Source organism: Mobula birostris, chromosome 12 (genome assembly GCF_030028105.1).
Source record: "Mobula birostris isolate sMobBir1 chromosome 12, sMobBir1.hap1, whole genome shotgun sequence".
NCBI classification, from domain to species: Eukaryota; Metazoa; Chordata; class Chondrichthyes; order Myliobatiformes; family Myliobatidae; genus Mobula; species Mobula birostris.
In genome coordinates, this window is record NC_092381.1 from 24730052 (window position 1) to 24757971 (window position 27920).

At 42.9% G+C, this 27920-nt stretch overlaps 1 protein-coding gene across 1 annotated transcript in view; it reads right to left on the bottom strand.

Moving 5' to 3' along the window:
• alg14 (ALG14 UDP-N-acetylglucosaminyltransferase subunit) overlaps nucleotides 1-25850 on the bottom strand; it is a 120986-nt gene extending 95136 nt beyond the window's left edge. Inside the window, exons 1-2 of the mRNA XM_072273495.1 lie at nucleotides 25690-25850; nucleotides 9264-9415 (exon numbers count right to left, since the gene is read on the bottom strand). Coding sequence (XP_072129596.1) covers nucleotides 9264-9415; nucleotides 25690-25834 — 297 coding nt within the window. The 5' untranslated portion in view covers nucleotides 25835-25850. The remainder of the gene's footprint in view (nucleotides 1-9263; nucleotides 9416-25689) is intronic.
• Between the last annotated feature and the right edge of the window lie 2070 nt (nucleotides 25851-27920).

Sequence of the window (27920 nt, forward strand, 5' to 3'; positions counted from 1 at the left end):
ATTGAATTGACTTTATTTCCATCCTTCACATATATGAATAAAATCTTTACGTTACATCTCTGTCTAAATGTGCAATGTGCAATTTATAGTAATTTATAATAAATAGTATATACAACAGGACAGTCAATATATCGTAGAAATACAGTTGTATCAGCGTGAGTTCAACAGTCTGATGGCCTGTGGAAGAAGCTGTCCCAGAGCCTGTTGGTCCTGGCTTTTATGCTGCGGTACCGTTTCCCAGATGGTAGCAGTTTGTGGTTGGGGTGACGGGTCCCCAATGATCTTTCGAGCCCCTTTTACACACCTGTCTTTGTAGATGTCCTGAATAGTGGGAAGTTCACATCTACAGATGCGCTGGGCTGTCCGCACCACTCTCTGCAGAGCCCTGCGATTGAGGGAACACAGTTCCCACACCAGGCAGTGATGCAGCCAGTCAGGATGCTCTCAATTGTGCCCCTGTAGAAAGTCCTTAGGATTAGGACTTGTTATGTTTCGTAACTCCAAAACTAATCAAAAGTAAAACATGGGACAATTGTCAATAAACTTGTGTACTTTATTACTTTTAGCAAGGTGCACACTTATGAAATGGTGCATAACATATGCCATTCACATACATATAACCAATAATTAATCTTACAAAGAACACTTAATCAAATAATATTTTTAATACTGCTCAAATATTAAATACACAACACCATTGCCACAAAACAGCAGATTTCACAATATATGTTGGTGAGAATAAACCCGATTTCTTTTTCCACATAAGTTCTATGCGAGTGAATTTTATTCCAGGAGTAAACTTTTGGGGTATTAATTTGTGAACTCTGCAAAGATGAATTTATGCAACCTGCATGACTGTAACTTGGGGGGGATGGGGTGTTGCCTGTATTTTGTTCAGTCAAGCTCTTTATCAGCACTCTTCAATTGAGTATACAATAGAAAGTTTCCACAACTGCCTCCTCTCCATCCATCTTGCTCTTACAGACCTATACAGACATGTATTTCTTGTGTAGCTTTCCCATTACATCCAGGGGGTCAGTGTGGACATGGTGGAGGATTACAAATACCTGGGGATACGAACTGACAATAAACTGGACTGGTCAAAGAACACTGAGGCTGTCTACAAGAAGGGTCAGAGCAGTCTCTATTTCCTGAGGAGACTGAGGTCCCTTAACATCTGCCGGACAATGCTGAGGATGTTCTACGAGTCCGTGGTGGCCAGTGCTATCATGTTGGCTGTTGTGTGCTGGGGCAGCAGGCTGAGGGTAGCAGACACCAACAGAATCAACAAACTCATTTGTAAGGCCAGTGATGTTGTGGGGATAGAACTGGACTCTCTCACGGTGGTGTCTGAAAAGAGGATGCTGTCTAAGTTGCATGCCATCTTGGTCAATGTCTCCCATCCACTACATAATGTACTGGGTGGGCACAGGAGTACATTCAGCCAGAGACTCATTCCACCGAGATGCAGCACTGAACGTCATAGGAAGTCATTCCTGCCTGTGGCCATCAAACTTTACAACTCCTCCCTTGGAGGGTCAGACACCCTGAGCCGATAGGCTGGTCCTGGGCTTATTTCATAATTTACTGGCATAATTTACATATTACTATTTAACTATTTATGGTTCTATTACTATTTATTATTTATAAATAGTAATAACTGTAACAAAAACCAATTTCCCCCGGGATCAATAAAGTATGACTATGACTATTACATTCTTAGTTTACATTGGTGAAGCACACTTAGAATGTAATCATAGTTGACAAGAGGAGGTACGACAGCAATAATAATAATAATGATAATAATAACAACAACAACAACATGAGGAGTCTATTTTCTTCTGATGTTGACGAAGGGATAAATATTCATAAATATAACACTGGTGAGAGCACATGCTTTCGGTCAGATTAGCATCAAGGAATCTCTTACATCCAGAAGAATGCAAGATCTGAGAAAATTCCTCAGTAGGAAGGCATCTGCTTTGACAGTATAAACTCCATCAGGATACAGTGTGGGATGGTCAACCCAGAACTGTGCTCATGTTTCTACAGTGGAACTTGAATTCATAACCTTAGACAACTCTAACGCAAGAGCACACACCATAAGCTTGCCTTTTGAATATCAAGATTTTTTTTAAACAAAATTGCCCATCGCTTATGGAAGAGTTTGGCTCATACGAGCAGCAACAAGCTTCATATTTCAAGTTCAAATTCAAGTTTAAATATCATTCAACCATATGCCTGTATACAGCAAAATGAAATATCATTCCTCCAAGGACAAGGTGAAAAACAAGTACATACAGTTACAAAGCACAGCCACAAAATAATATTAGCACAAGTCCCTAAGTGACATGGCCTGAAGATTGATGGTGCATGGGATGTTGTCCTGGAGCCACGCTTTTGCAGGAACAAGCATGCAGCAGTTCCTTATCTCTCACTGGGTCAAAGGCAATCCAGCTTGTCTTCCAAGGAGCAAACACTGGGAGAGCAGCACCAATGGGAGAGTTGGCCTGCATGGGCCAGCCCCAACCCAGCCATGTTTCATGTTATTACAAAGCATTTGCACATTAGACTTCGCTCTCCTGAGTACTCTGCTCATATTGCAAAATACTACAGCAACTGTCCAATATCAACAGTCTAAATCTAATCAGAATCAGCATCAAACTTAGTAGCAAATAAAATGATTAAACAGAAACAAAAAAAAATAGCAACCAACCCTTTAATGTAACATTTGCACTACATAGAAAAACAACTCCAAAAATTTTAAAATTTCCTTCTGATTATTTGATAACATCTAGTCCAAACTTCCCACAGATCTCTTCCTCACAATCTCAATTTGGGAATTGGCAAACAAGAAAGAAACGAGTGATTCAGGAAATCTTACACCCATTGTACCGGTCTTAAGGGACTCTCGAGCAGATTATAAAACACAAAGCCCACCAACCTTTGTCTTCAAAGGCAGACAATTATGCTATCATTCAACTCAATTATTTGATCATTTTGATTGCTTTGGCAAAGAACAGCATTCACTATTGTTCACTGGCACTACACGAGACCGCTGATGCTGGAATCTGGAGCAACACACACAACACTGCAGCAGTTTAATGGGTCAGACAGTATCCATGGATGGAAATGAATGGCCACGGTTTCAGGTCCAGATCTTTCACCTGGACTGGCAGTAGTCAGATGAAAGGTTTGTCAGCACAGCTTGACCTCGGAGAGGCGTCCTGACCAAAGTCCAGGTTGAGCTTATTGTTTTACGCACAAGTGCAACAAAAAATTTACTTACAGCAGCATCACAGACAAGTAGCATCATTTAAGTAACGTTCACAAGAAAAAACTTAAATTGAACATTTTTAATAAGAACAGAAATAAAGTCAATTTTAGCACAAAATAATCAGAGTGGTCACTGAGTTCCTCCAGTGTTTTATGTGTTGATTTATTCTTCGTTTTGCATTAAAGCAACTTCAACCTTTAACTGCTGGGTTCCTCACACACTTAATTTCAAGTCAAGTATATTGTAATTTAACTATATACATGAATGAGACAATGTTTCTCCAGAGCAGGGTGTAAAGCACAGTAGTACATATCACACACATAAAAAACACACAATATCTGAGGAAGGCAAGGATAAAACCTACTGATGAATTACACATACATGAACAAAGTGCATAAATTAAATATTGTCAGGTACAGAACAGATTAACCTGCGACTTTGAATGCGATGTGCAGGGAGTTCAGAAGCCTGACGGCCGGAGGGAAAAAACTGTTTCCCACCCTGACCGTTCTTGCTTTTGTGCATCGGAGTCTCCCGCCTGATGGGAGAAAGTCAAAGAGGATGCTGGATGGTGGGTGGTGTTCTTAACCCTTTCGAATGTTGAAGGGCCTAGACAGAGTAGATGTGGAAAGGATGCCTTCCCATGGTGGGAGAATCTAGCACTAGGGGGCACAGCCTCAGGATAGAGGGGCGCCCTTTCAAAACAGAGAAGCGGAGAAATTTCTTCAGCCAAAGGGTTGTGATTTTGTGGCATTTGTTGCCACGTGCAGCTGTGGAGGCTGGGTCGTTGGGTGTATTTAAGGCAGAGATCGATAGGTTCTTGATTGAACATGGCATCAAAGGTTACAGGGAGAAGGCCGGGAACTGGGGTTGAGGAGGAGAGGAAAAAAAAAGAATCAGCCATGATTGAATGGCGGAGCAGACTCGATGGGCCAGATGGCCTAATTCTGCTCCTGTGTCTTATGGTCTTAATAATATTAAGAGCCCCTCCAGATGCAGCACTCCTGATAAATGTTAACGATGGACGGTAGGGAGACCCCTATGACTCTCTCAGCCAATCTCATAGTACTTTATAGGGATATGAGAGGATCATGGGACAGGAGGCCCAGAGAGAAAGAAAAGGGGGAGGGGGGGGGAAACCCAGAGGATGGGAAAGCGGTATAGTGAGAGGGACAGAGGGAGAAAAAGGAGAGAGAGAAAAAGAATATGTGTATATAAATAAATAACGGATGGGGTACGAGGGGGAGGTGGGGCATTAGCAGAAGTTTGAGAAGTCAATGTTCATGCCATCAGGTTGGAGGCCCTCCTGTCCCATGATTCTCTCATATCCCTTTTGCCTATCACCTGTCCAGCTCTTAGCTCCATCCCTCCCCCTCCTGTCTTCTCCTATCATTTTGGATCTCCCCCTCCCTCTCCCCCTTTCAAATCTCTTACTAGTTCTTCTTTCAGTTAGTCCTGACGAAGGGTCTCGGCCCAAAACGTCCACTGTACCTCTTCCTAGAGACGCTGTCTGGCCTGCTGCGTTCATCAGCAACTTTGATGTGTGTTGCTTGAATCTCCAGCATCTGCAGAATTCCTCGTGTTTACGCTCACTCAAATACACTGGTTCCACCTCAAGCTCACTGTTGCTGTAATAGTGTTACACTAACCGTTATGCTCCTGTGCCACCTCTAGATTACGTTACTGCCCAGGATCGAACTGCGGACATTATGAACGTTAATCGAACATGACGCCAGCCGTACTATGTCTCCTGAACATTTTTGGACAGTTTCTGCCTCGATCCAAATCCTGGAATTATTTTTCTAACTTCCTGCAGTTTTTTTTTGACTGGGAGTGCTAAAGGGGAGATCAGAGCAAACACCATTTTGTTGACTAGGCAGTGGAGAGTTGCCGTCTGGAAATACTGCAATACTTCTATTGAATGAGTCTGCCCAATGCAACTGGGAGGGAGTTCCAGGTTTTAGACCCACTGAGGAAGGGGGACTGGTAATAAACTTCCAACCTGAATAGTGTGCGACTCGGTGGTGAGGCAACGGGTAAGCAGTGTTCCCGCGCACTGGCCACCCTTGTTCTTCTTGCTGGTTGCGCTTGGGACATTTTGGAGTGGTGGGAGTAGCTCAGGTAAGCAATTACATTGCAACCTGTGGACTTCCCTTCATTCTTTGTAATTTTTAAATCAGATTTTAACAGCCTTAAGCGTGTAGCTTTTGGATTCAAATCAGTTGTCGTCGCTCTAGTGAAGTGCACGACTGATCTTTCACTTTTTCTCCCCCCATAAATGCTTTCTCTACATGCACACAGAGGAATTTTGCATTAAATTTCAGCATTTTCCCCTTAATTTGCTGACGAAGAAGAAAACATTTGCATACAAGCAGTTGTGGCTTGGAGATGTGGCAGAGAACTTTCAACCAATTAATTGCATTGTTCTATGGGAGGGAGGTGAATAGCTAACCCTATGTTCAGCAAGATCACGTGACAGCATAAGACAGGCATCTCAGAATCAGGTTTATTATCACTGACATACTGTTGCTTTGCGGCAGTAGTACAATGCAAGACATTAAAAAAACTCTATCAATTACAATAAGAATATCTGCTCAGTGGCTATTTCATTCGGTACTGGAGTGGAACCCAGTGTCGTTTTCTGCTGCATTATCAGAGGTACTGTGTTGTGCTTGAGTGTTTTTAATGCTGCCCTCATGTGGAGTGTAATAGATCCTTATTTCTTTGCCTGTGATGGACTGGGCAGCAGCCTATTCCATCCCTGTGTATTGGTGTTTCCACACCAGGCCATGATGCAGCCAGTTAGGATACGCTACTGTGTTTGTTCAAGGTTTGGGTGACATGCCAAATTTTCCCAAACTTCTAAGTAGAAAGTAAATCAGTTCTTCACACAGAGAGTGGTGAATCTGTGGAATTCTCCAGCATCAGGAATTCTGCCACAGGAAACAGTTGAGGCCAGTTCATTGGCTATATTTAAGAGGGAGTTAGATATGGCCCTTGTGACTAAAGGGATCAGGGAGTATGGAGGGAAGGCTGGTACAGAGTTCTGAGTTGGATGATCAGCCATGATCATACTGGCGGTGCAGGCTCGAAGGGCTGAATGGCCTACTCCTGCACCTATTTTCTATGTTTCTATGTTTCTATATCCTGCACTGTAGCACCAACTCTGTGTTCCTCTCCTCAAATGCTGCCCGATTTTTAAAGAAGCATTCAGACAGTCACATGAACATAAAGGGAATGTAGACCATGGAGTTACCTGAGATCAGTTTAATTTGGCATCATTGCTGGCACAGAGACGGGTCCAAGGGCCTGTTCCTTTACCTTATTATCCTAATTTCTCACCGGGCTACATACGTTTCAGCAAAAGCAGCTGCATCAAAAGGAAGTGCAGGATCTAGGCCCGCTCCATTTCCATTTCACTGAAAGTTATCTCATCTTGGCTACAATCGCCTTTGGTGTTCTCACCACTGGTTGCTAACCGGCGACCTCTGCTGGGCACGCACTTACAATGCACATCAGACAACAACACCACGTTTCAGACTGAAGCCCTTCATCAGGACTGGAAAGGAAGGGGAAGAAAGAAGCTAGAGTAAGAAGGTGGTGGTGGGGGGGGGGAGGGAAGCGGTAAGGAGGGAGTCAGAATGGGGAATGGAAGAGGAGGGCAGGGGAGGGGAAAAGTTCTGGGACCGCCCTTCCCTCTTCCTTCCCCCTCATCTGCCTTTCACCTCTTTCGTCTTGTATGACCTTTTTACAATCACGTCTCTGCTGGATGCTAAGAATATCAAGTTCTGCAGGACTATCCCATCAGCAAGTTGCTTGATACTGATCGAGCTGGACTTATTGCCTACAGTTGTTGTGTTGTCACTTGGACTTATAGTGTACAATTGTGCCAAGTGATTGTCTTGGACGTTTTCCTGATTGCAAGATCCCCTTGGACATTGGTAACATAGGAAACTGCAAGTCCGGTTTGCTGGTTCATTGGCCACACTGACAGCAGGCGAACTGTTTTGTATCGGTTGCGTTGAGGATTAGGCCTAGGTCGAGGGTGCAGGGTCGCCTGTGGCAATCGCCCAGGGGAGGAGTTGCCGAGGTGGTGCTGCTTTCTAGTCTTCTCTTGGTGGAAGAACAAGCTGGACCACGACAGCTTGCCATCAATCTAGTCATGCCAAACAGGGACTTGGGCTATATTATTATTTTTTTCTCTTTGTGACCATTTTTTTTCCTGAAATCGTAACCATATATGCTATTTGTGCTATGTGCTGTGTGCTGCTGGTAATGTGTTTTGCCTCTCCTGCCCTTTATCCCATAGTCCAATCTCCTCCCCTATTAGATTCTTTCTCCTTCACCCCTTTCCCACCTATCACCTCCAGGTTCTCACTTTATCCCCAGCTATCTGGACTATTCCTCTTCTCACCCTGTCTCTTGCAAAAACGCCATCCCCTTCTCGCAATTCCTCCGTCTCCGCCGCATCTGCTCTCAGGATGAGGCTTTTCATTCTAGGACGAGGGAGATGTCTTCCTTTTTTAAAGAAAGGGGCTTCCCTTTCTCCACTATCAACTCTGCTCTTAAACGCATCTCCCCCATTTCACGTACATCTGCTCTCACTCCATCCTCCCACCACCCCACTAGGAATAGGGTTCCCTTGGTCCTCACCTACCACCCCACCAGCCTCCGGGTCCAACATATTATTCTCCGTAACTTCCGCCACCTCCAACGGGATCCCACCACTAAGCACATCTTTCCCTCCCCCCCCCCCCCACTTTCCACAGGGATCGCTCCCTACGTCCCCCCCCATCCCCCCCCTTGTCCATTCGTCCCCCCCCATCCCTCCCCACTGATCTCCCTCCTGGCACTTATCTGTGTAAGCGGAACAAGTGCTACACATGCCCTTACACTTCCTCCCTTACCACCATTCAGGGCCCCAAACAGTCCTTCCAGGTGAGGCAACACTTCATCTGTGAGTCGGCTGGGGTGATATACTGCATCCGGTGCTCCTGATGTGGCCTTTTATATATTGGCGAGACCCGACGCAGACTGGGAGACCGCTTTGCTGAACATCTACGCTCTGTCCGCCAGAGAAAGCAGGATCTCCCAGTGGCCACACATTTTAATTCCACATCCCATTCCCATTCTGACATGTCTATCCACGGCCTCCTCTACTGTAAAGATGAAGCCACACAGGTTGGAGGAACAACACCTTATATTCCGTCTGGGAAGCCTCCAACCTGATGGCATGAACATCGACTTCTCTAACTTCCACTAATGCCCCACCTCCCCCTCGTACCCCATCTGTTAACTTATTTTTATACACACATTCTCTCTCTCTCTCTCCTTTTTCTCCCTCTGTCCCTCTGAATATACCCCTTGCCCATCCTCTGGGTCCTCCCCTCCCCCCTTGTCTTTCTTCCCGGACCTCCTGTCCCATGATCCTCTCGTATCCCTTTTGCCTATCACCTGTCCAGCTCTTGGCTCCATCCCTCCCCCTCCTGTCTTCTCCTATCATTTTGGATCTCCCCCTCCCCCTCCAACTTTCAAATCCCTTACTCACTCTTCCTTCAGTTAGTCCTGACGAAGGGTCTCGGCCTGAAACGTCGACTGCACCTCTTCCTAGAGATGCTGCCTGGCCTGCTGCGTTCATCAGCAACTTTTATGTGTGTTGCTTGAATTTCCAGCATCTGCAGAATTCCTGTTGTTTGGCTTCACCTATCACCTCATAGGTTGTACTCCTTCTCCTCATCCCACCCCACCTGCTTATTCTAGCTTCTTCCCTCTTGCTTTCGATGAAGCGTCTCAGACTGTTTATGCTACCTGACCTGCTGAGTTCCTCCATCTTGCTGTGTGTGTTACTCTGGATTTCCAGCTTCTGCAGAATTTCTAGTGTTCATCACCACTGCACTTAGTCGAGCTAGCAATCCCTCTGCACACATCAGGCACAAAGGGAGACACTGCTCTTGGGTCACAGTTCCAAGCCCATGCTAACACCTACCCGAGGTTCAGGACCTTCTTCAGCTCTGGCAGCCTCAAGTGTGCGGACCTTGTCTTCACTCATCCTGTCTGTTTCAGCAATGATGTAATGCCTGGGACTGTATGAGGCAGAGAGGCTGCCCACAAGCCTGAGAATCTCTGTGGTATGTCCCCCTGCAAGACAAGTATCATCAAGTCAAGTCAAGTCACCTTTTATTGTCATTTCAACCATAACTGCTGGTACAGAACATAGTAAAAATGAGACAATGTTTTCCAGGACCATGGTGCTACATGAAACAATACAAAAACTACCCTGAACTATGTAAGAAAAAACACAAAAACTACACTAGACTACAGACCTATCCAGGACTGCATAAAGTGCACAAAACAGCGCAGGCACTACAATGAATAATAATAAATAATAAACAAGACAGTAGGCACAGTAGAGGGTATAGTAGGTTGGTGTCGGTCCAGGCTCTGGGTATTGAGGAGTCTGATGACTTGGGGGAAGAAACTGTTACATAGTCCGGTCGTGAGAGCCCGAATGCTTCGGTGCCTTTTTCCAGATGGCAGGAGGGAGAAGAGTTTATAGGATGGGTGCGTAGGGTCCTTCATAATGCTGTTTGCTTTGCAGATGCAGCATGTTTTGTCACTCCAAAACATTAAAACTAAAAGAGGGCAAGCACAGTCGTGTGGTGGTTAGCAGAAAACTTTACAGTACAGGAGACACGGGTTCAATTCCCACCTCTGCCTGTAGAGAGTCTGTACGCTCTCCCCGACACCGTGCATTTATTCAATTCCTCTCCAGGTGCTCCAGTTTCCTCCCACAGTCCAAAGACTTACCAGTTTGTAGGTTAATTGGTGATTGTAAATTTCCCGTGATTATGCTAGGGTTAAATCAGGGGTTTCACGGCTTGAAGGGCAGAAGGGCCTATTCATATCTCAATAAATAAATAAAGGCAAAATAAGGAACTAGAAGATGTGTACTTTGTTTTTAAGTGAGACACACACGTATAGCACGTGGTGGCATGATGATATATGCTATTTACATACTTCTACATATAACTCACAATATATTATGTAAAAAACAAAGAATGTTTAATCAAACAACATATTTACAATATTACTCAAATATTAAATAGACAACAACAGATTCTGCAGATCAAAAACACAAGAAAGTCTGCAGATGCTGAAGATCACTTCCTGCAAAGCAAAACCCAATAGCATGAATGGCAGCCACAAACTACTCTGCAGATGCTGGGGTCAAAGCAACACTCACAACATGCTGGAGGAACTCAGCAGCTCGGGCAGCATCCGTAGAAATGATCAGTCGATGTTTCGGGCCAGAACCCTTCGTCAGGTCTGTAGAGGGAAGGGGCAGAGGCCCTATAAAGAAGGTGGGGGGAGGGTGGGAAGGAGAAGGCTGGCAGGTTCCAGGTGAAAAACCAAGGGAAAAACAAGGGGAAAGATAAAAGGGGTGGAGGAGGGGAAGCAGGGAGGTGATAGGCAGGAAAGGTGAAGAAGGAATAGGGGAAAACACAATGGGTAGTAGAAGGACGCGGAACCATGAGGGAAACCCGACCCAGATTGGGGGACCGCTTCGTCCAGCACCTCCGCTCCGTCCGCCACAACAGATAGGATCTCCCAGTAGCCACTCACTTCAACTCTGCTTCCCACTCACGTTCAGATATGTCCATACATGGCCTCCTCTACTGCCATGATGAGGCTAAACTCAGGTTGGAGGAGCAACACCTCATTTACCGTCTAGGTAGTCTCCAGCCCCTTGGTATGAACATAGAATTCTCCAACTTCCGGTAATTCCCTCCCCCTCCCTTCCCCTATCCCTATGTCACTCTGCCCCCTCCCCCAGCTGTCTACTACCTCCCTCATGGTTCCGCCTCCTTCTACTACCCATTGTGTTTTCCCCTATGCCTTCTTCACCTTTCCTGCCCATCACCTCCCTGCTTCCCCTCCCCCACCCCTTTATCTTTCCCCTTACTGGTTTTTCACCTGGAACCTACCAGCCTTCTCCTTCCCATCCTCCCCCCACCTTCTTTATAGGGCCTCTGCCCCTTCCCTCTTCAGTCCTGATGAAGGGTTCTGCCTCGAAATGTTGACTGATCGTTTCCACGGATGCTGCCCGACCTGCTGAGTTCCTCCAGCGTGTTGTGAGTGTTGCATGAATGGCAGCCATACTTCACTACCAGATGAACACAACGCCTTCTATGCCCGCTTGAAAGGGAGACTATAACTATAGCTGTGAAGATCCCTGCTGCGCCTGATGACCCTGTGATCTCCGTCTCAGAGCCCGATGTTAGGCTGTCTTTAAAGAGAGTGAACCCTCGCAAGGCGGAAGGTCCTGATGGAGTACCTGGTAAGGCTCTGAAAACCTGTGCCAACCAACTAGCAGGAGTATTCAAGGACATTTTCAACCTCTCACTGCTACGGGCAGAAGTTCCCACTTGCTTCAAAAAGGCAACAATTATACCAGTGCCTCAGAAGAATAATATGAGCTGCCTTAATGACTATCGCTTGGTAGCACTCACATCGAGAGTGATAAAATACTTTGAGAGGCTGGTCATGACTAGACTGAACTCCTGACTCAGCAAGGACCTGGACCCGTTGCAATTTGCTTATCACCACAACAGGTCAACGGCAGGTGCAATCTCAATGGCTCTCAACACGTAGACCACCTGGACAACACAAACACCTATGTCAGGATGCTGTTTATCAACTATAGCTCAGTATTTAATATCATCATTCCCACAATCCTGATTGAGAAGTTGCAGAACCTGGGCCTCTGTACCTCCCTCTGCAATTGGATCCTCGACTTCCTAACTGGTGGATCACAATCTGTGCAGATTTGTGATAACATATCCTCTTTGTTGACAATCGACACTGGCGCACCTCAGGGGTGTGTACTTAGCCCACTGCTCTACTCTCTATATACACGTGACTCTGCGGCTAGGCATAGCTCAAATACCATCTTTAACCTTGCTGACGATACAACCATTGTTGGTAGAATCTCAGGTGGTGACAAGAGGGTGTACAGGAGTGAGATATTCCAACTAGTTAAGTTGTGCAGCATCAACCTACCAGTCAATGTCAGTAACATGAAAGAGCTGATTGTGAGCTTCAGGAAGGGTAAGACGAAGGAACACATACCAATCCTCATAGAGGGATCAGAAGTGGAGAGAGTGAGCAGCTTCAAGTTCCTAGGTGTCAAGATCTCTGAGGATCTAACCTGGTCCCAACATATCAATGTAGTTATAAAGAAGGCAAGACAGCTGCTATACTTTATTAGGAGTTTGAAGAGATTTGGCATGTCAACAAATACACTCAAAAAACTTCTATAGTTGTACTGTTCAGAGCATTCTGACAGGCTGAATCACTGTCTGGTCTGGAGGGGCTACTGCACAGGGCCGAAAGAAGCTGCAGAAGGTTGTAAATCTAGTCAGCTCCATCTTGGGTACTAGCCTACAAAGTACCCAGAACATCTTCAGAGAGCGGTGTCTCAGAAAGGCAGCGTCCATTATTAAGGACCTCCAGCACCCAGGGCATTCCCTTTCCTCACTGTTACCATCAGGTAGGAGGTACAGAAGCCTGAAGGGACACACACAGCGATTCAGGAACAGTTTCTTCCCCTCTGACATCCGATTCCTAAATGGATATTGAATCTTTGGCCACTAACTCACTTTTCACAAAAATATACAGTATTTCTGTTTTTGCACATTTTTAAAAAATCTATTCAATAATTAATTGATTTACTTGTTTTATTTATTATTATTTTTACTTTATTTATTATTTCTTTCTCAGCCAGATTATGCATTGCATTGAACCGCTACTGCTAAGTTAACAAATTTCATGTCACATGCCAGTGATAATAAACCTGATTCTGATTCTAACACACACAAGATGCTGGAAGAACTCAGCAGGTTAGGCACGATCTATGGAAAAGAGTAAACAGTCAGCATTTTGGGCTGAGACCCTTCTTCAGGACTAGAAAAGGGGAAGACACCAGAATAAAAAGGAAAGGTCGGGGGAGGGAAGAAGGGGGAGGAAGGAGGACAGCCAGCAGGTTGTAAGAGTGGGCTCCCTCACCTCCAACTCTCTGACTCTCAATACAGGAGCCCCTCAGGGCTGCGTACTGAGTCACCTCCATTACTCCCTGTACACCCATGACTGTATCGCCACCCACAGCTCCAATCTGCTAATTAAATTTGCCAACGACACTACATTGATTGGCCTTATCTCAAACAATAACAAGGTGGCCTACAGGGAAGAAGTCATCTCTATGACACAGTGATGTCAAGAAAACAACCTGAATGTTACAAAAACAAAGGAGCTGGTTGTGGAATACAGGAGGAATGGAGATGGGCTAACCCCTATTGACATCAATGGATCTGGGGTTGAAAGGGTAAACAGCTTCAAGTTCCTCAGCATCCACATCACCAAGGACCTCGCGTGGTCTGTATACACCAGCTATGTGGTGAAAGAGGCACAACAGCGCCTCTTCCACCTCAGACGGTTGAGGAAGTTTGGCATGGGCCCCCAAATCCTAAGAACTTTCTACAGGGGCACAATTGAGAGCATCCTGACTGGCTTTATCATTGCCTGGTATGGGAACTGTACCTCCCTTAATCGCAGGACTCTACAGAGAGTGGTGCAGACAGCCCAGCGCATCTGTAGTTGTCAACTTCCCATGATTCAGGATACTTACAAGTCAGGTGTGTAAAAAGGGCTCAGAGGATCACTGGGGACCCAAGCCATCCCAACCACAATCTATTCCAGCTGCTACCATCTGGGAAGCAGTACTGCAGCATAAAAGCCAGGACCAACAGGCTCTGGGACAGCTTCTTCCACCAGGCCATCAGACTGATGAACTCACGCTGACTTGAGTATACTCTATATTACATTGACTGTTCCATTTATTATAAATTACTATGATTGCACATTGCACATTTAGATGGAAACATAACGTAAAGATTTTTATTTCTCATGTATGTGAAGGATGTAAGAAATAAAGTCATCTCAATTCAAGTGAAGTTGCCAAGTGGAAGCCAGGTGGGTAGAGAAGATAAAGGGCTGGAGAAGAAGGAATCTGATAGAGGAGAAGAGTGAACCATGAGTGAAAGGAAAGTGAGGAGAGGGGGACCTGAGGCAGATTAGAGGCCAGAATGGGGACTAGATGGAGGAGGAGGGAGGGAATTTTTTTTCTAACCAGAAGGAGAAATTGATATTCAAACCATCAAGTTGGAGGGTAGACTGACAGAATACAAGGTGTTGCTCCTCCACCCTGAGGGTGGCATCATCTTGGGACAACAGGAGGCCACGGATCGACATGTCGAACCGGGAATGGGAATCGGAATTCGAATGTTTGGCCGCCGGCAAGATTCTGCAGATGTTGAAAATCTAGAGCAACATACACAAAATGCTGACTTCAGCAAGTCAGGCAGCACCTATGGAAATGAATAAACAGTCAACATTTTGGGCGGGGACCCTTCATTAGAACTAGAATGTCCCAGAAACATCGACTGCTTATTCTCCTCTGTTGATGACTTGTTGAGTTCCTCCAGCATTAATTGTGTGCTATAGGAAAGATGTCATCATTCTGGAAAAGAGTGCAGAAAGGATTCACAACAAGGATGCTGGAACAGAAGGGCTAGAGTTATAAGCAGAAGCTGAATAGGCTGGGGCTTTCCCCCTAAAGTGTAAGAGACTAATGGGTCACTTTAGCTAAGTACATAAAATCACAGGAGGCATAAATAAGGTGAATGGTCACAGACTTCTTCCCAGGATAGGGAACATAGTTTTAAAATTTTAAAAGTTTTAAAAAGGGATCTGTGAGACAACTTTTCCACATAGAGCATGTTGGATATATTGTATGAACTGCAAGAGGAAGTAGTAGAGGCAAGTAAAATATTGATGTTTAAAAGACATGTGTTGCCCTTAAGGCATTTATTTGACTTTGTTAAATTTCTGCTTTAAATAACTTGTGTGTAACTATTTTCTAGTTAAAGATAAAATTCAATGTCTATGGTATATCCTGGCATGTGATGTCGTCACCTCCAGTTTCGCTGCGCTTTGGGGGTAACTCTCTGGTTCTTGGTTCTTGATCCTCCAAAATATTCCGCATGGAATTTAAACTGGAGGTGGCGGAGGATGGTTCGGAGAAAGAGAAAAGGTGGGGTCCCGCGCATGTGGCATGAACGTGAAGAGCTCCGTGTCTACCCACAAAGAAACATTATAGAAGCAACGCCGTAAGTTCACGACAGTATTTGAAGTAAAAATATTAACGCCGGTTCTGTTAAGGGAAGTGGCACGTGTGGCGGCTTTTCAATTTCAAACGTGGGGTCGGCTCGAGCCCGGCGGCGGTTTGATGTGACCCCCCCCTTCCCCTGGGCGGCTGAAGGCACTTGCTAAAAGAGCGCACGTGGTCTCAAGAATGAAACAGACACTGCATATGTTTGTATTTTTTTATCCACAGTTTTCACCATAGGATGTTAATGTGGAAGAGTGAACAGTAAATGGTTAATCTTACTACAACTCTGTCTTCATTGGCTCCGGTTTAACTTGGTGTTTAGTCAGAGTTTCAACACATTGCACGAGAACACTATAAGACATTTAGAACTCTGTCAGAATATTGAAAAAATGCAAGTTCTGAGGGTGATGTTATAGTTATGGGAGACTTTAATTTCCCAAATATTGAGTGGGAGACTAATGGATTACAAGAAAGTGAATTCATTGAGTTATTGAATAATTGTTTTTTGACCGAGTATGTAAGTGCTGGGAGAGGCCCGTCTGGATATGATACCCTGTTACAATCAGGATAGACTTTTGAGTATGGAAGCTGTTGAGCCTTTAGGAACAAACAATGTTAGTTTTTTTTTGGGAGATAATATCAGTAAAAGCTAAAGCCATTAAATTGAACTTCAGAAAGGCAAAGTTTGTGCATACAAAGCAAAATTCAGAAGGTAACCTGGAAGGAACTGTTTGGACGTTGAGTCAGTTGAGGAGTAATGGAGTTGCTTCAAAGAGGCAATACACTCAGTGCAGGAAATGTTAACTCTCAAGGTCGGGAGAAGCAATAAAAACAACAGATCAACTACATGGATGAATAAAGTTTTACATAAAAATATTGAAGACAAGACAGCTATATAAGGAATACAGAAAAAGTAGTAATGGTGTTAATCATAAGGCACATGAAAATATGAGAGCTATAATCAAGAGGGAAATTCAAATGGCCAAAAGGCAGGTTGAGAAAGATATTGCTGACCCCAAGAGATTTTTCAATACTTAAATAATAAAAGAAAAGTCAAGAAGGAAGCTAAGTGTATTAGGAATAATAGTGGGTTGTTAAATTATTCAGAGGAGGATAAAGCAGATACTCTTAACTCATATTTTGCAAAAGTATTCACCAGCAAAGATACTAGCAATATGCCAGTTAAGTGTAGAGAAAAACAAGATTGTTTTAAGTTACTTAGAGATGTTAGAAAGTGGGGTCCTGCTTCTGCTGAAAATTAATAAATCTCCAGGGCCAGACAACATATATCAAAGGGTACTTAAAGAGTTCTGTGATTATACTATATATACAAACCCCCAACATATATTTTTCAAAGTCAGTGAAGACTGGTGAAATCCCCAAGTACTGGAAAGGGGCTAACCTTGTCCTAGTATACAAGAAAGATGAGCACACTCACCCTGGTAACTATAGACCAGTAAGCTTAACGTGTATCGCAGGCAAGATAATGGAAACAATAATAAAGAATGAGATGGAAAAGCAGCTGATAAGAACAGGCATGTTGGCAGAAAGCCAGCGTGGGTTCAGAAAGGGAAAAACATGTTTTACTAATAAGCTGGAGTTCTATGAAGAGGCAATTAAAATTTATCATAGCAACAGAGCCGTTGATATAATTTACTTGCGCTTTCAGAAGGCTTTTAACAAGGTATCTCATGAGAGGTTAACAATCAAATTACAGGAGGTAGGTATTCAGGATAAGGTGGGCAAATGGGTGCAGAATTGGCCAAAAAACAGAAAATGAGTTTTGATGAGAGGATCACTTTCACACCGAGATGATGTTAAAAGTGGGGTTCTGCAAGGGATTGGTTTTGGGGCTGCTGCTGTTTTTAATCTACATTAATGATTTGGATGAGCACATAAGAAATAAATTAGTAAACTTTGCTGATGATACAAAATTAGGGGGAAGGGCTGACAACATTGAGGCAACAGAATCAATACAGTTAGAGCTAAACAAAATCCAGATGTGGGCAGATGAAATTTAATGTAAGTAAATGTAAAGTATTACATATAGGAAGCAGAAATAATAGATATAAATATACAGTGGGTGGTCTTGAGTGAGAGATACTGTATGAGAAGGATTTGGGTGTCCCGGTAGACCCATCACTATCAAAATCTGGACAATGCACAGAAGCGATTAGGAAGGCTAATAGAATGTTGGGCTCAGTGAAGTTCAAGTCAAGAGATGTTCTCCTTAAGCAGTATAATGCACTTGTGAGGCGACACCCTGAATACTGTGCACAATTTTGGTCTCCATATTGTATGAGGGATGTGAAGGCATTGGAGAGAGTCCAGAGAAGGGTGACCAGACTCATTCCCGGCCTGCAGGGTATGAACTATGAAGAAAGATTGAAATAATTAAACCTTTTTAGCCTAAATAGACGTAGAATGAGAGGAGACCTGATGGAAGTGTTCAAAATCATTAAGGCTATAAGTAAGGAGGATACTGCTACTTCAAAATTAATGCATCATCAAGGACATGGGGCTTAGGTGGAGACTGGTTAAGGGGAGATTTCTGATGCATTTCTTTACCCACTGTGTTGTGGACTCATAAACTACCTAGTTGTGAAGGTGAGAGTAGTACCTTAGAGACTTTCAAATCTAAACTCAATAATTATTTCAACACATTATGAGAATCGGAATTTGGCAAGCTTTGTTGGGCCGAATGGCTGGCTCTTGTCAAAAATTTTCTGACATTCCAATTTGGATTGGAGAGGATTAGAGGATATGAGCCAAACACATGCTGATGGGACAAGATTGGGCAGACATCTTTACAGATGAGTTGGATACAGATGGCCTGTTCCCATGCTCAGATTCAGAATCACCTACGAATCACACGTACATTGAAACGTAAAGTGAAATGCATCGTTTGCATTAACAACCAACACAATCTAAAGATGCAATGGGGGCAGCCCGCAAGTGTCGCCACACATTCTGGTTCGAATTAGCACGACTGTAATGTTCAGCAGAACAACAGCAAAACAAGCCTCTTTATTCGCTCCTATCCACACACACACACAGTCCTCCAGCACCTGGATAGGGCACCTCCACTGGACAAACAGACTTGCTGTATAACTATGATTATAGTTCACTTACTGATACTTTTGGAATGTGGTATAAACCTGGAGTATCCGGGAGAAACCCAGAAAATCAGAGTCACAGATAGTGCAAACAGGAGCTCAGTGTACTTCACAGAAACAGGATCTGACAAAGGTGGTCAAACAGGTAAGGAGGAGCTCAGTGAGTGTCCCTAGTCTGATTGAAACATATAAGATTATTAAGGGATTGGACACACTAGAGGCAGGAAACATGTTCCCGATGTTGGGGGAGTCCAGAACCAGAGGCCACAGTTTAAGAATAAGGGGTAGACAATTTAGAACGGAGTTGAGGAAAAAACTTTTTCACGCAGAGGGTTGTGGATCTGTGGAATGCCTCAGAAGGCAGTGGAGGCCAATTCTCTGGATTCTTTCTTTCTTTTCTTTTTAAATCTTTTTATTGATTAAGTATACAAAAGGGTAAGCCATATAGGCACTAATACACTGTTAGAATATAATAAAATTACAGGAAATATTAATACAGAAAAAAAAGTGATACAAACAATGTAATTTAAACATAACATACTAAGGTAACATAATAGTATACTAATTTTTATATATATATATATATATATATATATATATATATATATCAATAGAGAAAAGGAAAAAAAACCCACCGTGCAACTAAACTAAAAGCAAAGCAAAGCAATGGGCTAACTTGGAACCAAATAGAGTTAAAGAACTTAAAATCACGTCCTCAAACCCGACCTCCATTAAAAACAGTAAAAAAAAACAAGAAGGGTATATAAATATGGAGCAAAAACGAGAAGAAAAAAAAATTACAGTAAATGAAAATATTGAATAAAACATCTCCAGGTCTGTTCAAACTTAAGTGAGGAATCATAAAGATTGCTTCTAATTTTCTCCAAATTCAAGCATAATATCATCTGAGAAAACCAAAAAAAGTTGGTTGGAGCGTTAAGCTCTTTCCAATGTTGTAAGATACATCTTTTCGCCATTAAAGTAAGAAATGCAATCATTCTACGGGCTGAAGGAGAAAGATTACTGAAAATTTTAGGTAGTCCAAAGATAGCAGTAATAGGGTGAGGAGAGATATCTATATTCAATACCTTTGAGATAATATTAAAAATGTCTCTCCAAAAAGTTTCCAGAGTAGGACAAGACCAAAACATATGAGTTAAAGAGGCTATCTGCCCCGGACATCTATCACAAAAAGGATTAATATGAGAATAAAAGCGAGCTAATTTATCTTTGGACATATGTGCTCTATGAACAACTTTAAATTGAATTAGGGAATGTTTAGCACAGATAGAGGAAGTATTGACTAAATGTAAAATCTGCCCCCAGTCATCCACGGAAATGATAGACCCCAATTCCTGTTCCCAATCTACCCTAATCTTATCAAATGGAGCTTTCCTAAGTTTCATAATAATATTATAAATCATAGCTGATGCACCTTTCTGACATGGATTAAGGTTAATTATAGTATCTAAAATGTATGTAGGAGGAAGCATTGGAAAAGAAGAAAGTATAGTACTTAGGAAATTTCTAACTTGTAGATACCTAAAAAAATGTATTCTTGATAAATTATATTTATTAGATAATTGTTCAAAAGACATAAGGGAACCATCTAAAAATAAATCCAAAAACCGTGAAATACCCTTAGTCTTCCAAATTTGAAAAGCACGATCCGTAAAAGAGGGAGGAAAAAATATGTTACCTAAAATAGGAATCGCTAGCCCAAATTGGTTAAGATCAAAAAATTTTCTGAATTGGAACCAAATACGTAAGGTATATTTAACTATCGGGTTAAATACCTGTTTAAGGCATTTCAAATCAAAAGGAAGAGAGGAACCTAAAATAGAGCCAAGTATATAGCCCTGAACAGATTGTAATTCCAATGCTACCCATTTAGGAATGGATAGTATATCCTGCTCAAGTAACCAAAATTTCATATGTCGAATATTGATTGCCCAATAATAGAATCTAAAGTTAGGTAATGCTAAACCACCATCTCTCTTAGCTTTCTGTAAATGTATTTTACCCAGTCTCGGGTTTTTATTTTGCCAAATAAATGAAGAAATTTTTGAGTCAACTTTATCAAAAAAAGATTTTGGAACAAAAATCGGTAATGCCTGAAATATATATAGAAATTTTGGCAGAAAAAACATCTGCATTAATACGACCAATCAAAGTTAAATATAAAGGAAACCATTTAGATGAAAGTTGAATAATATGGTCAATTAAGGGTAAAAAGTTAATCTTAAATAAATCTTTGTGTTTACAAGTAATTTTAATCCCAAGATATGAAAAATAATTATTAATCAATTTAAACAGAAAGTTATGATATAAGGGAAGTTGTTTATTAATTGGGAAAAGTTCACTCTTACTAAGATTTAATTTATAACCTGAAAAGAGACTAAATTGTGCTAATAACTCTAAAATAGCAGGGATGGATTTTTGAGGATTAGAAATATATAAAAGTAAGTCATCAGCATAGAGTGATATTTTATGGGACTTTAAGCCCCGAGTTATCCCAGTAATATTTGGAGATTCTCGAATGGCAATTGCAAGAGGTTCTAATGCAATATCAAATAATAAAGGACTAAGAGGACAACCTTGTCGAGTACCTCGAAAAAGAGGGAAAAAAGGTGAGCTTAGAGAGTTAATACAGACCGAGGCCACAGGATAAAACAGTTTGATCCAGGATATAAATTTCGAGCTAAAATTAAACATTTCAAGCACCTTAAATAAGTAAGGCCATTCTACTCTATCAAAAGCTTTCTCAGCATCTAAAGAGATAACACACTCAGGAACATTTTGTGAGGGGGTATAAACAATATTTAACAGTGTGCGAATGTTATAAAAAGAGTAACGACCTTTAATAAAACCTGTTAGGTCTTCCGAAATAATAAAAGGAAGTACTTGTTCTAATCTGTCTGCTAATAACTTAGAAAAAATTTTAGAGTCAACATTTAATGAAGATATTTGTCTATAAGATGCACATTGAGCAGGATCTTTATCCTTCTTTAATATTAGAGAGATTGACGCTCTATTGAAAGATTCAGGAAGTTTACCAAGTTTTAATGAAGCCTCGAAAACCCTACAGAACCAAGGGATTAATGAAGGTGCAAAAGGATTCTTTCAAAAAAGAGTTAGATAGAGCTCTTAAAGATAGCGGAGTGAAGGGATACGGGGAGAAGGCAGAAAAAGGGTACTGATTGTAAACCGGGAGACATCAGACTTTAGATACTGGAACCTGGAGCAACAAAAAAAAAATCTGCTGGAGGCACTCAGCAGGTCGAGCATCTCTGGGGCAGGGGAAGGGAAGGAACTGTCTGAAACCCTGGATCAGGCCCTAGTCAGTTTACAACTTAAGTTCTTTGTCAATAATGGAGCAGTTAAAAACAGGGGAAGACTCTCAACATGGAGCTTAGAGTACCTGCAGCTTTAGGAGTTTACACAGATAGAGAAGATCAAAGTCACAATGACAGCTGGTGTGAGCATTGCCAGTCAGAGGGATAAGTGAACAGGATTTGGGACAAATTAAAAGAGCAGCAGCTTTTATTGTGGCGAATCTGTGGAATTCATTGCCACAGGTGCCTGTGGAGGCCAAGTCATTGGGTATACTTAAGGCAGAGGTTGATTCATTCCTGATTAGTCAGGGCATGAAGTGATACGGGGAGAAGGCAGGAGATTGGGGTTGAGAGAGAAAATTGATCAGTCATGATGGATGGGCCAAATAGCTTGATTCTGCTCCTATAGCTTATGGTCTTAACACGAACTATACCAAGGAGGCCAGCTAAGACTGATTGACTAGCAGCAGGCAAAGTACTTCAAAAGCAAATAAGCCAAGCCAACACTCAGCAGCCAGACAATCAGAGAGACAAAAACAGGGCAAATGCTTCAGCTGAATGCTCCTTCTGGTGGAAAAATAAGTAAAATTTAAAACTGTAATTATTTACAACCATTACCTCAAGTGAAGGGTTAACTTAGCACAGGATATTCAAATGGATTCCTTACTAGTAAGGAATTGCTGCAACTTTATGCACTCAGTCACACTATTTTATAATACAAAATTTATAATGTTTACTCAAATATCATGGAAGTATTTCAGTACTTAATGCATGCTCTCAGTTATGTATAAATCATGTCCGTGTTACACATTGCAGAGGCATGGAAACAAGAATAAATGGGAGTAGGAGTAAGCCGCTTGGACCCTTGAGTCTGCACCATCATTTATCAAGAATACAACTGATCCAGTCGCGATTTATACAAATTTCCCCACACTTTCCAATTCACTCTGTTGCCCGTTTGCAATCAAAACAAAAATCAGGCAGCTGCCCCAACCATATTCAATGTGGTTTCCACAATCTTGATTCAGAAAATAATTCCATAGGTTCTCCACCCACTTCCCGCTTGGGTGGCGCAATAATATCAGCGCCGGACTCCAGAGCGAAGGTTCCCGAGTTCGAATCCAAGTCGGGTTGAGTGTCGAGCTAGCAACTCGGCCTCGTAAAAACAAGAATAGCTTGCGACGGAAACACTGTCATGATGGTGCCCCGATAACTCCACTGTTGAGTTAAGGGCTATTCTTCTTCTTTTCCACCCACTGAGTGAGAAGGGCCAGAGACCTGCCCTGGATTTAGACGAGTGTGTGTGCGTGTGTGTGTGTGTATGTATGGGTGGGAGGGAGGAAAGGAGCTTGCTTTGATGCTGTTGTTTTGTCTGCATTCTGTGAACATGGTGAGCATGCAATGTTGGTGCCAAAATGTGTGCTGACACTTACAGGCTCCACACCCCCCTCCCCCCCAGCACATCCTTAGGCTGTTGTGTTGGTTGTTAATGTAAACAACACATTTCACTATGCTTTGATATACATTGATAAATAAATGAATCTGAATCTGAATCTGTTTACTGACTACAGCACCACTTTCAATACCATAATTCCATGCAATCTCCAGATGTATGACTGATCACCTTCCTTTGCAACGAGACTTTCGCATACCAATAGCTTGTGTACTCAGGGATTCAGCTTCATAGCATTAATTATGGGTATTTTGGGATCTCTATCTCCAGAAACTTTTAGACACTTGCGTTAAAAGGTACCTGAAAAATATTATTTTTTATTTTATTGAGATACAGCATGGAATAGGCCCTTCCTACCCTTCAACCAGCACCACCCGACAACCCCTGATTTAACTCTAGCCTAAATCACAGGACTATTTACAATGACCATTTAGCATACTAACCCAGTGCATCTTTGGACTGAGGAGGAAACCGGAGCATCCGGAGGAAACGCACGCGGTCACAGAGAGAATGTGCTAACTCTTCACAGACAGCGGCAGGAAATGAGCCTGGGTCGCTGGTACTGTAAAGCAATATGCTAATCACTAGGCTACTATGCTAACCACTAGGCTACTCTACTACCCATGTGTGTGAAGTCATCCAAGTGGCAAAGAAACAGTATAAGTGTTGAGAGCATACCCCAAACTTATTGGGAATAGTCCAGGATCATCAAGAAAAATGACAGAAAGATGGAATGAATTGGAATCCATTTCTTGGCCTTTGATTTCTGTGATGGACAACTGGTTCGTTACCAGCTCATGGTTACGTCTTTTTAGTTTATAGAAATTACATCCATGTTTTGAAACTCCTTTGTGTCTTAGAAATGGTTTGTAATTTAAAAGCCTTTTATAAGATAGAAGCCATCTGTGAGATTTAAATGTGTTTCAAGAATGTTGTTTGGATTTAAACACAAATCACTAAAGATAACTGAACCCTGTTTAAACTGCTTTGTGAGCTGGAAGTGTCACCTCCATGGTAGGGAGGGGAATCCCACCACTCAAGCAGTAGGTATTGGCAGCTAAAATCGCATACAGGATAAACAGGCAAGTGAACTAGCCTTTGAAGATTTGGTAGTTACAGTAAAACATTCCTTTAGTCAGAGTACCTGTAGGTGTTTATATCGGACAGGGCTTAAGGATTTTGTTTGAGTTTAGAATTCATGGTCAGTAGACCTGTTATCATCACACTATAACACTTCATTCTGCATCCTGTTGTGTTGTGCTACCTTGACGTACTGATGATGTGAAGTGGTATGTATGGATGGTAAGCAAAGTTTTCACTGTACTTTGGTACACGTGACCAGTAATAAGTTATAAACATAAGATTCCGCAGATGCTGGAAAAATAGAGTAGCAGACATAAACTACTGGAGGAACTCAGCAGGTCAGACAGCATCTATGGAAAGGAAAAGACGGTCGCATTCTTGGCTGAGACCCTTCATCAGGACAGGAATGGTCAGGGGTGGAAGAAGCCAGGATAAGAAGGCGGGGGAAGGGCAGGAGTACAAGATTCAGGTGAGGGGTAAGTATATAGGTGGATGGGTGGGGGGGGGGATAATGAGGTAAACTGGGAACTGATCGGTGGAAGAGGCTGACGAAGAATCCGATAGGAGAGGACAGTAGGCAACGGGAGAAAGGGAAGGAGCACAGGAGAGAGGTGATGGGCAGGTGAGAAGGACAGGGAAGGGTTACAGGGAAGGGTTAAAGGGAGAGCCGAATGAGGAATGAAACAGGAGAGAAGGGGGAGAGGGAAGACATTACCGGAAATTAGAGAAATCGTTGTTCAATAATTCAATAAGTCAGTGGCCCACAACAATGGGCAGATAACATGACCTTTCGCAAGGTTAATCAAGGCACATAAAATAACTCCCTTGTCTTTCGTTCAAAGAGTTTTTCACGCCCACCCAGGGGGTCAGAGAGAGCGCTTCCGGGGAAAAGAACCCCAGATTCGCTCATCACTGCATTAAAGAATTAACGTCGACTCTTTACTCTCAAGACTTTTTTTGCAATAGTTACAGACATCTCATAACGTCTACTGCTTTTGCAGAATGGAAAATCAAATATAGACGAGCTAACTCGGTCCGAGATCAGTTTCGATGTGTGGAATTATTCTGCATTTACCTTACACGTAATCATAGTGTATCAAGCACATAACCCTCACTCGCTTCCGCGTTTCCAATCCTTTACCAACATGGAGACTATGCGCTTGCCTGATCCTCGCTTCCTGCTGCCGAAGCAAACTTACCAGAGCCGATAACCACCAGAATGCTGGCGGAGCCCCGCTTGCGGGCCTCTGGCGTCTCATTCCGCCCTAGTATTAGGAAAAATCGTGCAAGGAATATGCAGACTAGCGCCAACAGCGCAACGCCCGCTCCGAACCACCAACTCATTGAACCCGGGACCAGCTGTCAATCAAGCACTACGGCGTATCAGACTATAACCCTGCTTCACCGCACTTCAAAATCGCAAGCAAACCCTTCAGTATAGCCGTCGATGGAAATAATTTTTCAACCACTTTGACCAATAGAAAAAATGCATTCACTAAACAATATTTTATAATTCTGGGCTATCCCTCGGCGTCTATATAATTCTAATTTTTATAATCAGCTCAATGTTTGTGAAAGTTTCCTGTCGATAAATTGGCTGCTGCACGTCCTACTTTACGAACACTCATTAAGATTCTATATTAGCCGCAAATCTGTTCCTGAAATTGCAGGGTCCCCCCCCCCTTCAAAGTTACTTATTTACTGAAACAGATAAAGAGAGATTAGTTTTATTTGTCACATATTCATTAAAACATCGAAAAATGCAGCAAAACGCGTCGTTTACATCAGCAACAGCACAGTCCGAGGATGAGCTGGCGAGCTTCCGGCAAGTGTCGCGAAGTTTCCAAAGCAAACACAGAAAACTTCCAGCACAATACAGGCCCTTCGGCCCACAATGCTGTGCCGAACATATCCTTACCTTAGACATTACCTAGGAGTACCCCATGGCCCTCTATTTTTCTGAGCTCCATGTACCTATCTAGGAGACTCTGAAAAGACCCTATCATTTCCACATCCAACACCGTCGCCGGCAGCCCATTCCACACACTCACCACTCTGCATAAAAAAAACTTACCCCTGACATCTCCTCTGTACCTACTTCCAAGCACCTTAAACTGTGCCCTCTCGTGCTAGCAATTTCAGCCCTGGGAAAAAAGCCTCTGACTATCCACGCAATCAATGCCTCTCATCATCTTGTACAACTCTTATCAGGTCACCTCTCATCCTCCATCGCTCCAAGGAGAAAAGGTCGAGTTCTTTCAACCTATTCTCATAAGGCATGCTCCCCAATCCAGGCAACATCCTTGTAAATCTCCTCTGCACCCTTTCAATGGTTTCCACATCCTTCCTATAGTGTGGCGACCAGAAATGAGCACAGTACTCCAAGTGGGGTCTGACCTGGTTCCTATATAGCTGCAGCATTACCTCTCAGCTCCTAAACTCAATCCCATGATTGATGAAGGCCAATGCACCATATGCCTTCTTAACCACAGAGTCAACCTGCGAGGCAGCTTTGAGTGTCCTATGGACTCGGACCCCAAGATCTCTCTGATCCTCCACACTGCCAAAAGTCTTACCATTAATACTATATTCTGCCATCATATTTGACCTACCAAAATGAACCACCTCACACTTATCTGGGTTGAACCCCATCTGCCACTTCTCAGCCCAGTTTTGCATCCTATCAATGTCCCGCTGTAACCTCTGACAGCCCTCCACACTATCCACAACACCTCCAACCTTTGTGTCATCAGCAAATTTACTAACCCATCCCTCCACTTCCTCATCCAGGTTATTTATAAAAAACCACGAAGAGTAGGGGTCCCAGAACAGATCCCTGAGGTACACCACTGGTGACTGACCACCATGCAAAATATGATCCGTCTACAACCATTCTTTGCCTTCTGTGTGCAAGCCAGTTCAACTACCTTTGCATGTGCACAATTTACTAACATCTTTGGGCTGTGGAAGGAATCTGGAGCACCCAGAGGAAACCTACGTGGGTATGGGGAGAACGTATAAACGCCTTACAGATGGACAGGAGCAGGCATTGAACTCTAATCTTTTAGAATTGTAAAGCATTACGCTAGAAGGCCCAAGAGACTGTGGATACTGGAATCTGGATCAACACATAATAAGCAGGAAGAACTCAGCAGGTAAAGCTGCAGCTATGGAGGGAAATGGACAGTGGACATTTTGGATCGACACCTTTCATCTGGAGGCCATTCATCCCATTAGTTCTATGATAGTTCTCAACCAATCAATCTCATCAGTCCAATTTTCACCTCGTGCTTATTCCCATCAAACACCCACCACATTTCCGTATGGATCTTTTTCCAGCTACCTACATGATAGCGTAACTTACAGGGGCAAATAAACCTGTTGGTCTTTCTCTCGTGAATTAAAAACTGACCCCATACATCTGGCTTGA